Consider the following 12,231-nt stretch of genomic DNA (forward strand, 5'->3'; position numbering starts at 1 on the left):
ATTCTTATTTGCATCGTTAATTGATGGTAGATTGGGCGTCTAATTACAAAAACGCACCGTTTCAATGTGAAGCCGATAATAATATCTAGTGGGTTACAACAGGTTTAGATCCTGATTCTGGCATAAAATGAATTAATTGCCTTCTTTTTCTTCTTCATTTACATTTATTGTAGTTTAGTTGAAAATTCTTCGACCTTACAGGTCTGCATGTTCATGGATTTCTTGTAGAAGGAAAAGACAAGAGACTGGATTATTATATATGCAAAAAGTGAACGCTGTAATCAGAATTTTATGAACCAACTTCATTGTTTCTAGTTTAGGAAGGAACATATTATACATACATGGAATGGCAATTTGCTGAGGCAAATCATTTTCGAAACAATGAATGAACACGAACGAAGAGCCAATTTTCCTCGTCAAGATGAACATATTTGACAATTACGAAAATACATTTACAGGCTGAATGACCACAGACTCAAATCACCAAGAGGGGGTTCTCTATAGACTATACAGAATATTTCATGGTGATCCCCAAAGATTTCAAAAGACTCAGTACTTAAACCTTCTTATATTACAAAAAAACAAAAAGGTTTGAGCATCTTACCATGTTCAAACCTTTTCTAGACAACACAATGTTGGCACCTTTCTCTTTCTGCTCCAATCAAACTACTTACAAAGATATTAGCAATCAAATAAGACCACTGACAAAAACACATGATATATACACACTAGTACTAACAGACCTTTCTTATCTCTCCGCAAAAATACTCAAAATTCCCTCCTTGTTGTTAAACTTGCTGTGAATATTTAATTATGGTGGCTTTTAGAATCATATGTACACTTCCACTGGGGAGTTCTAAGCCACAGCAGGGATACTTGAACTTTGGCGATCGCTGTTGAGGCAATCAAATCCTTCTACTCTAACCGTGGCCGGCTTAAGGCCAAACTTCATCCTAACACAACCACCTTTTCGGGGGGTTGCTGATGATGAGGGAGATGGTAAACCTGATGGGGAAGGAAGAGGTAATGTCAACGGGGTGAGTTTCTCATCTCCAAAACGAGCATCCTGTACTAATGGGTTAGCAGCTCTGCTTGGAGGAGACCCTGAAAAAAATGGGGGTGATGATGCTACTGGCATTACAGATTGCCCTGTCCCATAACCCTCCTGCACCAAACAACATAATATTAGTCAAGTAAGACAACAACTAGGTAAAGGAGACACACACTCAGAACAAAATTTCACAAGATCACAATATCCTTAGAATTCAACCAAGAAAAATCCTTACTCCGCATATGAAACCTAAAATCCAAAGTTACAAAGATCACATACCTTCATGAGGATGATATCAAGAAGATCGGCACCAGCTTTGGAATCATAGACCTCAGCAGTTTGGCTGCCAAGGAAAACAATCCCAATAAATTGATAGGCTCAAAAGAAGCACTACCAGAACCTCTAGACTTAAGTAAACAAACAGAATTATAAATACTTACCTCATGTGCAACCTCAACGGCCAAATGGGATTGTTAGCCAGGATTCCTACCCGTCGAGGCTTAGGGCAAACAACTGGATCCTTCTGATCACAAATCGAAACCAAGCCCCTCATCTCCTCGTAGGGCATGACGGCATTCTGCTGAAGATTACAATGATTCATCTTCGAAAACTTGTTGGACTTCCCAGAAGAACGCCTAATCTGCGCAACAAAAACAAAAGAATTTTAGAAATATGTCAAACAGAGATTTAGATCTAATAAATGAATAAACAAAAAAGCAGTCAATTACAAAAGGCAAAGCTAAATAACTGGTTGATCTGCTTGTAGGCTCTAAATTGATCTTATTCTAAAGGACTAACAACGCATACGAACTCATATTTGAGAACATAAAGTCCTATATCTCTTATTTTTCCTCCGTTCTCTCATCAACAAAACAAAACATCACCAGATTCGTCCATAACCTAAGCAGATCTGAATCCATACCTTTCATAAATTTAAAGTAGTTTCCCTTCAAGTTTAGCACAAAAATCAGATCAAAATTTTCACAAAATCGAAGCCCTTGAGTCCAAAAAAAACAAAACGTACTAAAAAAAACGAGATGTTAATTACACTGTTAAACGACGATGGAGAGTAAATAGAAAATATACAGATAACTAACTAATTTACAGCTCAAATTGAACCCTGGATGTTGACCATACAGCTAGAACACAGCAGATCTGATCTAAAACGAGAAGCTACGGTTTCGATTGAATAGATACAGAAAGAAAAACGAAGCGAGACCAAAACAGAAAAGCCAGATCTGCAGAGTGGATAAGCTGCTTGTGATCTCTAACAGGCAGAAATAAACCACAAATCAAAAGATGTAACACATAAGCGATGCGATAACAGATAACTATAAGTTTAGAGGTTGAGGAAGAAAGAGAGACCTTGAAGGAATCCTCTGAAAGAAGAAGGAAGTGGACGGTGCCAGTGCCACGAGGACGAAGGGAAGGATGGTTAGGAAATTATGGAATTTATATAGAAAGATGAGGTAAAAAAGGGTTGTTGACGGAGCTAAACGATGTCGTTTTTAAGTGCGGTGTAAACGGCACACTTTCGATAATTATTCGTAGCCAGACATGAAAATAATAATAATAATTATTATTATTATTATTTAATTAATTAATTAAACATTTTATGAACTACATGTATTATACCAAAACGACTACGCAGTAACTTTAAAATGTAAATTTTCGCAGCAAAATTTGTGCTTTTTCTTATTTTTTTAAAAAAATTTATTGCCTAATTAATTTATGCTAATTAGCAATGAAAAATATAAATAATATAAATTACACTTTTTAAAATAAAATAATATACAAAATATTAGTATATCTTAACAATAAAAAAACCTAAAAAATAAAATAAATATCTCTCGCAAAACTTAATCAGTATTTAAGAATTATCTTCTGGTAAACTAATATATGTTTAATTTGAATCTTTTATAAAATATTTAATTCGAACGGGGACAAAAACATTCATTATTACCGTGCAAATTAAAAATTTAAATAGTTAACAAAGTTCTAAACAAAATAAATAAAATTATCAGAAATTGATAAGATTTGCATAATATTTTTACCAAAAGTATTTGAAGATAATTATTTTATTAGCAGGTCGTACAATTGAAAGTGAGTAGAGTGTATATCTTTTGATTGACTGGTGGATTGAGAACAAATTTTTCATAGCACACACTCGTCTTCTTTTAAATTTAGATTTGTTTTAAAGAATCCTTGTCACTTGGATGAATTTATGTCCCTCATCTCTTAAAGATTTGTGCTTTGAGATAAACCAAAATCAGAGTTAGATCTGACACTCGTAATCTATGCAAGTCAGTTTATTATCGTGTTAATTATGGTAATTTATTTGCAGACAAATATAAGAGTCCCATTAGAAAACTATTTGGATACTATATATACTCACAGTGGATCCATCAGCTTATGTGGGTTATTGCCTTATATTGTATAATCACCAATGCAGAAATGAAGTGCATGCACATTGTCCGTGATAATTAGTATCTTATAAGCCATTATCACATAAAAAGTATTTTTTCATGTTATTTATGAGTACCAAATATTTAAATAGGTAATGAGTTATTTAACTAATATTTCGTACTTCAATATTTTATTATATCTTGTTTTTTATAGACAGTTTATTTAGAGCTTAATAATGAAATAAACTCTAATGGTATTACGAGTTAAAAGACGATATTATTGATTATTACTTGGATCTTTTGAAAAAAAAATGAATTAACATATTCTTAAAAATGAATTAACATATACTACTTTTAACTCGAATATTATTCGGTTTATGCAGGAGTTCAATATAATATGTATTGGCTTTTGATTTCAATATTCGTAAGGAGGATTTCGCTGTATTCTTATTGGTTTATTGAAGGTATATACCCCTTAATTGGTTTTTTTTTTTAAATTAACAATCCTGCTCATTGTGATCATGTTAAATGTAGTCATAATAGTTTTATTATAAATAATATAAGCTAGTGGGTGACTGGTTTATGAATAATTTATGTACAGACTATTTGTTAACTAAAGTTTTTAGTTGGTTTTTAAGGTCTCAGACTTTTTTGAATAAAAGTAGGTGTAACTCATAATAAAAATTGACTTCTTATATATTAAGCAACTTCACTACTAAATTAACAATTAAAATATACAAATATTTCATATTCATATAAAATACAATACGTGTGACTGTCTGATTGTAACACACATAGAAGAATTTAATAAGTCATACTAATTTAATTTAGGACCAAAAAAATTCATCCGAGTTTTATTTGTTTTTAAATTTATGTTAAATTTCATTCTTTCTCTATTTATAGAAAAAAAAATGTATTATTGTGTCAACTAATAAATATTTAGTTAATTAGATTAAAATTTCAACAAAAAAGTTAATTTCATGTTTAAAATTTTATTAATTATTTAATAAATATTTTATTAATTTTAGGCTAACGTTATTTCAATTAAATATTTTTAATTAATTCACAATAATATTTTTTAAAAAAGAAAATAGTTTTAATTTCAATATTTCAATTTGTTTTATAATCGAGGATTTTGATATTCTGATTTGACTCTTTTGAAGTTGACCCGTCAATCCCATCAAATAAAAAATGTTGACCGTTAATTTTTCATTTTTTTAAAATATGTAAACTTATTTTTAGTCCTTAATTATATTTTATAACGAATATTTACGGCACGTGTTTTTTTACGCTCTACTACTATGATCGCGTACAGTCGAGCCTACGTTAGGTAAATGTACTCTTAAAACATATAATTCTAATATTATTATTATATTATAAATAATTATATATTATGAAGCGGACGTTTGACTTTTTGACTAATCAAAACAGTCCAAATCCAACGAGACCTAGTCCCTAAGCTGGCTTCCACGGAAACCACACTTTACAAATCACGACTACGTGAGTTGACTTTTAAAAGTCAATCAGCCAATCAGAATTTAATAAAATAAAATAAAAAAGACTCCACCGAATAAATAAATAATAAAAAGGAATGAAAAATTAATTAAAAATTTAAGAAAAAAAAAGAGGAATTTATCTTGCACGCGCGCGTCATTTACGCAATGAACGAAGGAAGTTTTGTGCAGAGGACAGCCTGTGAATGGGTCCCAGCCGACGACAGGGCGCGTCCTGTATCGGTAGATGGTCCGTCTATCTGACGATGTCGTGTGATTTTGACACGTGTCGTGCACCTGTCATCGGATACCGTTCCAAACATCAGAAGCGCAATTAAAGTGCTCACGTGGACCACGTGTGTCGAATTTTCAATATGGGGTGGTCAAAGTCAATCCATTTTTCTATTTTTTCCGATTTCTTATATATATATATATATGTGTGTGTGTGAGTGCGTGTGTGTGTATATATATATATATATATATATTCTCTAACCTTTTGCAGTTTGGCTGGTTCAATTGGAAGGCATATTCATAGCCAATTTGATTTTTTAGACTTATTGTGGGATCAAATCTGCTCTAAATTTAATGTGGAATAAAAATCTTTTTAATTTCTTAGACTACGTGGATTTGATTCGATACATTCAGCTCAAATTCAATGTAATTTAGTATATGAATACAAATATAATTACTTTTATAAATATAAATATATTTATAAGAATTAAAAAGAATATAACTATATATATATATATATATATATATACATGCACATATAGTGAATTAGGCTCGAATGGAATTTGAAAAGCCAAACTCGAAAATGTTCTAACCCACTTTTTTTTTTTTAGTGTTAAAGAATGAGCACGGGCGTAGAGGATCATGGCAGACAGCAGGCGCGGAGAATAGGTGATATGCATGGTGGAAGCGTGCGTATGTATATATCACGTGTGTATGTATATGTACTTAATTAAACGACATCGTTTTAGCTTTAATATTTAATTTTACTAAAATTTTATATTGCATGTTCAATATTATTTTAAATACGAGTAATGTAATAAATTATTTTTAAAATATATAATAATTAAAATTATGATTAATTGAGATAATTATAATTTTTTTATATATTCTTCAATCGTCTTTGTTACATTTAGTCTTGTTTTATTGTCTTTATCGTTGAATTCACAAATCTAAACTTCACGAGAGTCTTTATAGTTACATACGCACTAAAAGTACACATTAATTTGTAATACTACATTTAATAAAATAAATAATTAAAAATATTAATTAAATATCGCGACACTTATATTATGAAATAATATGAATAAAAATAAGTAAGGTAATATAAATCAAATATAAAATTTTGACCGACATTGTCTTTAATATCTATATTAAAATTATGATTATGACGTGTATTAATGCAAACACTTATTTTTTATGATATCATAAATTAAAAATTAAGATAAAAAAAAATATTATCTCATTAGTATTAGTTATATTAAAGATTTTGTATACTATTTAGAGATTTGATTTTAAATTTAAATTCTCGATATTTTTATATAGAGTATTTTTATAAAACAAATAATTATTAAAATTATTTTTGACGAAAGATTTATCGCTAAGAAGAATTTAAAAGTTAAATTTTTTTATGGTAATATATATTTGTGTGATAGCAGATAAGATTCGAAAAATTATTTTTATATACTTAAAAAATATTATATTAAAAAATTAATTTAGTACGACAAATCATTCGACATAATTCAAATCATAACATACAAAAAATAAAGAGAAGAATGTTATTATTCTCCGAATCTCAATTGAACCATTTTTTTATATTTTATTTTCTTATTTTATTTTTTGGGAATAAATTATTATAATTTTACATGTTTACTAATGACTTTAATTTAAATTTAAATTTAAATTTAATTATTATCATTTTACAATTAATATTTATGTAGAATTTTATTTACGTATCATTTTAATCGTTTCGCTAATATTTCACGATTCCCTATATTTTTACCCGACCCGACCCGACCCAGAATTCGATTCTTCATCGTGGACCGGCCCATTTAATGTAACCTATTGAAAGAAGACACGTGTCTTCGTCGTCATCATCTGAAAGAAACCAATACAAAACACACTTTGCTTCTGCTCCGACCACCTCCGACTTCCGTCCCCACCATCGCCTCTCCCTGTCGTTTGCAGGCTGAATAACAAGTTGACAACGTTTCCTTCGCTCAATTTTTTTTTGTTTGTTTTAGAAAATTTGCAGAGAATATAATCCGCGTAATATATATTTTAAAAAGAAACCCACTCGGATCTCATTTTACACTGGTCAAATCATTATTATTATTATTTTTCAACTAAAAAAATGATAAAGAAAACACATGGCTTTGAAACCCGCAAAGTTTTACAGAATCCCGCTTTTACATGGTATCTTATCCTACTTTTTTTTTTTTTTTTCCTTTTATAGTTTTTTAATAATATATAAATATTTTTACGTCAAGAAAAAAAATGACTATAAATATACATCGAACATCGACCAATTCTCTGCCTTTTTTTTTACTATTTTCTATTTGATTATTGCTGAAATTGTTGGTTGGTTTTCCGGTTCGGGGCGGGAATTTTAGGGTTTGGGTCGAGAGCGAGAGAGAGGAGGAGCGAGATGGCGCCTGCGGTGAGGTTGGCAGGGGCAAATGACGAGTTGCAGAAGATTTTGGATGCCAACATGGACGGAGCTCCTGCCAGAAGGCGCGCTCGAGATGCGTTCAAGGATGTTCAGCTTGGAATTGACCACATCTTGTTCAAGGTCATTAAATACCCACAACTACTTCTTTTTCTTTTTCGTTTTTGATTTAATTTTTCATAAGAAAGGAACAGAAGGAATTAATGGGGTACTGTTTATGCACGTGAGATTCACGTGTCTCAATGCTTCATCCCAATTGCCATGTTCATGTTGTATATGCATTCAGTTTGTATTTTTTTATTTTTATTTTTTGAGGGTGATAAGGAACAGGAAAGTTTGATGGTTTTCATGATTGACAACATGGGTTTGGTTGATTAATGCTCGAGTCTGCAACTTTTCTGAATACTCAGTGAAGATGATGGATGGGGTTCACTGGCAATCTGTCATGAATTTGAAAACATTTGTTATTGTCAGCATTCTTGGTATTTTTAGGATAAATAATAAATAAGCTTACAACTGCTTAATTCTCAAGGATTTGAAGGGGTGAAAATGTCTAATAATTACAAGTTTTCTTGCAGACACCATGTGATGGAATAAAAATGAATGAGGTAAAATCTAAAAGCTCCTTACTTCCATTTAATTCCTGTGTTTTTCTTTTCTTTGTTTTCCACTTTATGAACCTCCTGTTTCCACCTACTTATGTCGGGCTTTAAGCCAAGATAGTGTTTGGATTAGGAAGAAGTGATTAGTAATTGTATCGGGAACTATCTACTATTTTTTTTTAAGAAAAGTTTTTGATACCTTTTAAATGGAGATAAGCAAATGTGAGATTATAAATTTGACTGTGAAGATGGATTTATATGATATTTATGGTGCAGTCGTATGAGAAGAACTCTAGAGGGCTGGAAATTTTCTCCAAGAGTTGGCTTCCGGAAAGCTCTAAGCCCAAAGCAGTGGTGTGTTTTTGTCATGGTTATGGAGACACTTGCACATTTTTCTTTGAAGGCATGTAGCTTGTAGCAAGTAATAATGGATTTTTTGAGGCTTGGGGTGTGTGTTGTGATGACAAAATCTAATCATTTTTCATGGCACTCCTAGCAGGAATTGCGAGGAAATTGGCATCATCTGGGTATGGAGTTTTTGCTATGGATTACCCTGGATTTGGTCTTTCGGAAGGACTCCACGGCTATATTCCCAGCTTTGACGTGCTTGTAGATGATGTTATGCAGCATTACTCTAAAATTAAAGGTCCGTTGATTTATTATATGATAATGTTACTGGGTAATTTGTTAAGATATTGTAGTGATGGTACCATGTTTTGACAAAGGGTAGGATTAGATTCAAAAAATACAAAAGCTAGTTGATATCCTTATGTGCTGAGGGAGTTGAGGAGTTTTGTACCCAAGTGGCATCTAAAGCTTTTTCAATTTGTTCTGAACTATAGTGAACAATTGATTAAACTCTACGGCTTTATGTTCTATTTTCATTATCACAAGCCCTTTAGCTGTAGTTTTTTTCAGATGGAGATTGAACAGGCAGAGTCAACTTCTGTTAGACTTTATTTCTGGTCATAATATCCCGTAAATGATGGTGAGTGTCGAGTCTATGCAACTCGAAAGATGAGGGTTCTCAAGTATCTGCTTGGATGTAAATAATTTTTTCCTTTCCATCTTGTAACACTGGCATGCAAAAAAGGAGAAAATGCCATACCTGCCAGTTTGCCACACTGGTTTACTCGGTTTTTTCCTACATTTTTTTTTTTATGTCATGTCTAAACTCTGCTCACCGTAAAGCATGAGGAGACCTTCCTCCCTCTGGTAGAAATCTGGATCACACTGGATTGTAAAAACATAAATATATACAAGTATCATGCTACTCATACCTTCTGTTTATAAAACAGTTCCCAAGGTAGCATTGATGGTTGGAAGCTCCCCTAGATGCCTTTGCCCTCTATGCTTTGTTTGTCTATTGGTGGAAAAAGATTGTCTTTGTTGATAGAGATGTTACAGAAAATGACTGAATGGCGTGAAGATTGAATATTCTGTCTCGTTGATGTTTATATTTGATTCTTTTGGCTGGCAGAGAATCCAGACTTCCGTAATCTACCAAGCTTTCTATTTGGAGAATCTATGGGTGGAGCTGTAGCTCTGAAGATACACTTAAAACAGTGTAATTTATGGAGCGGTGCAGTTCTTGTAGCACCCATGTGCAAAGTATCTCCCTCAACCCAGTTGTGTTGAAATTATGATATGGTTGTTTCGTACATAAAAATTGTTAACTGGAATACTTCATGTAGATTTCAGATGACATGGTCCCGCCAAAAATAGTCGCAAGATTTCTCATTGGCGTAGCTAGTGTTCTACCAAAGCAGAAGTTAGTTCCACAGAAGGATTTGGCGGAGGCAGCATTTAGGGATGTGAAGAAACGACAGCAGGTTTGTCTCGTTCTTAACCTACTGGAGCAAGATGCTCTAGTGTTTTGTGAGAATATCATACTTTTCTTTCCTATAAGATCTCTATGTTCATTTTACCAATTAGAGAGAATACTTCTCAAGTTTACAATTGTTGAGCACGTAGCCTTTTCCTTTTAATACTAATGCAGGCATCCTATAACATAATTGCTTACAAGGATAAGCCACGTCTGCGGACAGCTTTAGAGCTGCTCAAAACCACTGAAGAGATAGAACGCCAGTTGGAAAAAGTACGCCAAACTCATTCTCCTGTTACGATTTCTTAAATTTTGATATACTATTTTTTTACCTTTTTTTTTTTTTGTAAATCTGCTCTGTTCTGTAATCCATGATTCTTTTCGTTCTCAAATGAGGTAATTATCAGTTACCTTATCTTCCTTCTGCATCTATTAAGGTTATGATCTTTGATTAGGGACTATTTAGGGAGCTAGAAATTATGACTGGTTCAAGCACCTGAATATTGGAGGTTGCCTTAACTAAGCAGGCATGGTTTGTCATATACCCAAAGAAGAGAGGAGCAAACCAAAGATCTCAACTTTAAGATTTGCTTCAACTAATAAAAATTACATTTGAAAAATGTACTTCTTCCAAGATGGTTGACAACATAATCAAAAAGAAGAGAGGAGCAAACCAAAGATCTCAACTTTAAGATTTGCTTCAACTAATAAAAATTACATTTGAAAAATGTACTTCTTCCAAGATGGTTGACAACATAATCAAAAAGATGCATAAAATGCTCAGCATGTAGAAAGGGATGCTAGTGGTTCCCTTGTAAGGGGACTATAGACCACAAATTAGATTGTATCTTCTGATTATTTTCATTGTACTGTTGTTTCAAGAGGTATTGATGTCTGTTCGTGTGAATTATTAGCTATATGCTAGGTCTTAGTTGTGAAAACAAGTCTAATGTAGAATTTTTGAACATCACTTTGCCAGTCTATCATTCTGTCTTAAAAGATTACTTCTTTCACTTTTGACGCTTATATGTTGTAAGTTAAAAACTTAGAATAGATGTACAAGGCAAGGTTAATTACTTCATTTTAGGAACTTTTTCTAACTACATGCCTATTAGGAATTCTTAATGACCTGAGCTTACTGGAAACTAGCTATACATTTGGTCAGACTTCGAACCTTTTTTATTTGAATGTATAATTAGTTAAAAACTCAACCGCTTTGGTTTCACAGGAAGTTGTAGTTGACCCGAATTCTGAATCAAGCTATCCATTGGATTGATTTATGATGTCTACAATTTCAGGTTTCTCTGCCAATATTGATCCTTCATGGTGCAGCTGACACTGTAACAGATCCGTCGGTGAGTAAAGCCTTGTATGAAAGAGCAAGCAGTTCGGACAAGAAATTTATTCTTTATGAGGATGCTTGTCATTCTCTTCTTGAAGGTGAACCAGATGACATGATAACTCGAGTTTTCAATGATATCATTTCTTGGCTTGATGAACACAGCCAGAGTACCGCAAACTGACCAGCGAAATAGTAGCTCTTAATTCTTTTCTTCCTGTATCAAATAAAGTGAGAAGAAGCATGCATTGTTTGATGGGGAAAAATAAAACTGCTACTGAGTCTGAATGTATAGAGGAAGTTGAGATAATTAAATAATTATAAACCATCTTTGTTTTTTCCGGTGTATTCCTATAAGCCATGTTTTATAGGAAGGCAAGCAAACAGTTAGTTATATATATATATATATACACACCTTCGTTCTCATTAAGCTACTCTTTATTAGTAATTCTGATATTTTCTAGAGAAACCACCGAAGTATATACTCAACAAGTTAGATGAGCAGTGAGACAACAATTTTGCCAAGCAACTTGTTTTAGCGTAAGAAGAAAAGTATTAAAAAATGAGATGGTGGTAAGACCATGATATGCATATATATATATATATATATATTATGAACCTAGATTGCAATAAATTGTTAACAAACCAAAAAACAGAGGCAAGAGGAGGAAGTTGTGGTGGTGGCAAATGATGGAGCTGCTAGGGACAAAGGGGCCACCTGACCCATAATGAGAATAAAGACCAACAATTGATACTTTTAAACAAATTACATTTGTGATTTGATTAAATTGAAAGGATAATTAAATACTAAATTTTAGTTTAATGTAGTCTGATTTAGA

General features: G+C 32.2%; 2 protein-coding genes across 3 annotated transcripts; one reads left to right on the plus strand and one right to left on the minus strand.

Annotated features, from left to right (window-relative positions):
- Positions 1-407: 407 nt before the first annotated feature.
- Positions 408-2,556, minus strand: LOC110826093 (uncharacterized). The gene is made up of 4 exons (XM_022056686.2): positions 2,417-2,556; positions 1,492-1,691; positions 1,331-1,394; positions 408-1,165 (listed from the first exon to the last, which is right to left on the minus strand). The coding sequence occupies exons 2-4, from the start codon at positions 1,650-1,652 to the stop codon at positions 857-859; spliced, it is 534 nt and encodes a 177-aa protein (XP_021912378.1). The 5' UTR covers positions 1,653-1,691; positions 2,417-2,556; the 3' UTR covers positions 408-856.
- A 4,584-nt stretch (positions 2,557-7,140) lies between these two features.
- Positions 7,141-11,729, plus strand: LOC110826087 (alpha/beta-Hydrolases superfamily protein). Of its 2 annotated transcripts, none has more exons than XM_088210587.1 (9): positions 7,141-7,157; positions 7,571-7,749; positions 8,205-8,234; positions 8,505-8,631; positions 8,728-8,874; positions 9,709-9,839; positions 9,923-10,060; positions 10,228-10,326; positions 11,352-11,729. In XM_088210587.1, exons 2-9 carry the CDS (start codon positions 7,606-7,608, stop codon positions 11,574-11,576), a joined length of 1,041 nt encoding a protein of 346 aa, XP_088066713.1. In that variant the 5' UTR covers positions 7,141-7,157; positions 7,571-7,605; the 3' UTR covers positions 11,577-11,729. The 2 variants fall into 2 exon arrangements, with proteins under 2 accessions (XP_088066713.1, XP_021912370.1); XM_022056678.2 differs by lacking the exon at positions 7,141-7,157 and adding an exon at positions 7,248-7,373.
- Positions 11,730-12,231: the final 502 nt, after the last annotated feature.

This window comes from Carica papaya, chromosome 1 (genome assembly GCF_054855325.1).
Source record: "Carica papaya isolate Zhongbai chromosome 1, ASM5485532v1, whole genome shotgun sequence".
Taxonomy (NCBI): Eukaryota; Viridiplantae; Streptophyta; class Magnoliopsida; order Brassicales; family Caricaceae; genus Carica; species Carica papaya.

Coding starts and splice junctions, on each gene's coding strand:
- LOC110826093 (XM_022056686.2), bottom strand. CDS start 1,652: ATGAATCATTGTAATCTTCAGCAGAATGCCGTCATGCCCTACGAGGAG. Junction 1,395..1,491: donor CCGTTGAGGTTGCACATGAG/GTAAGTATTTAT, acceptor TTTCCTTGGCAG/CCAAACTGCTGAGGTCTATG. Junction 1,166..1,330: donor TTGATATCATCCTCATGAAG/GTATGTGATCTT, acceptor TGTTTGGTGCAG/GAGGGTTATGGGACAGGGCA.
- LOC110826087 (XM_022056678.2), top strand. CDS start 7,328: ATGGCTTTGAAACCCGCAAAGTTTTACAGAATCCCGCTTTTACATG. Junction 7,374..7,570: donor CAGAATCCCGCTTTTACATG/GTATCTTATCCT, acceptor CGGGAATTTTAG/GGTTTGGGTCGAGAGCGAGA. Junction 8,235..8,504: donor ATGGAATAAAAATGAATGAG/GTAAAATCTAAA, acceptor TTTATGGTGCAG/TCGTATGAGAAGAACTCTAG.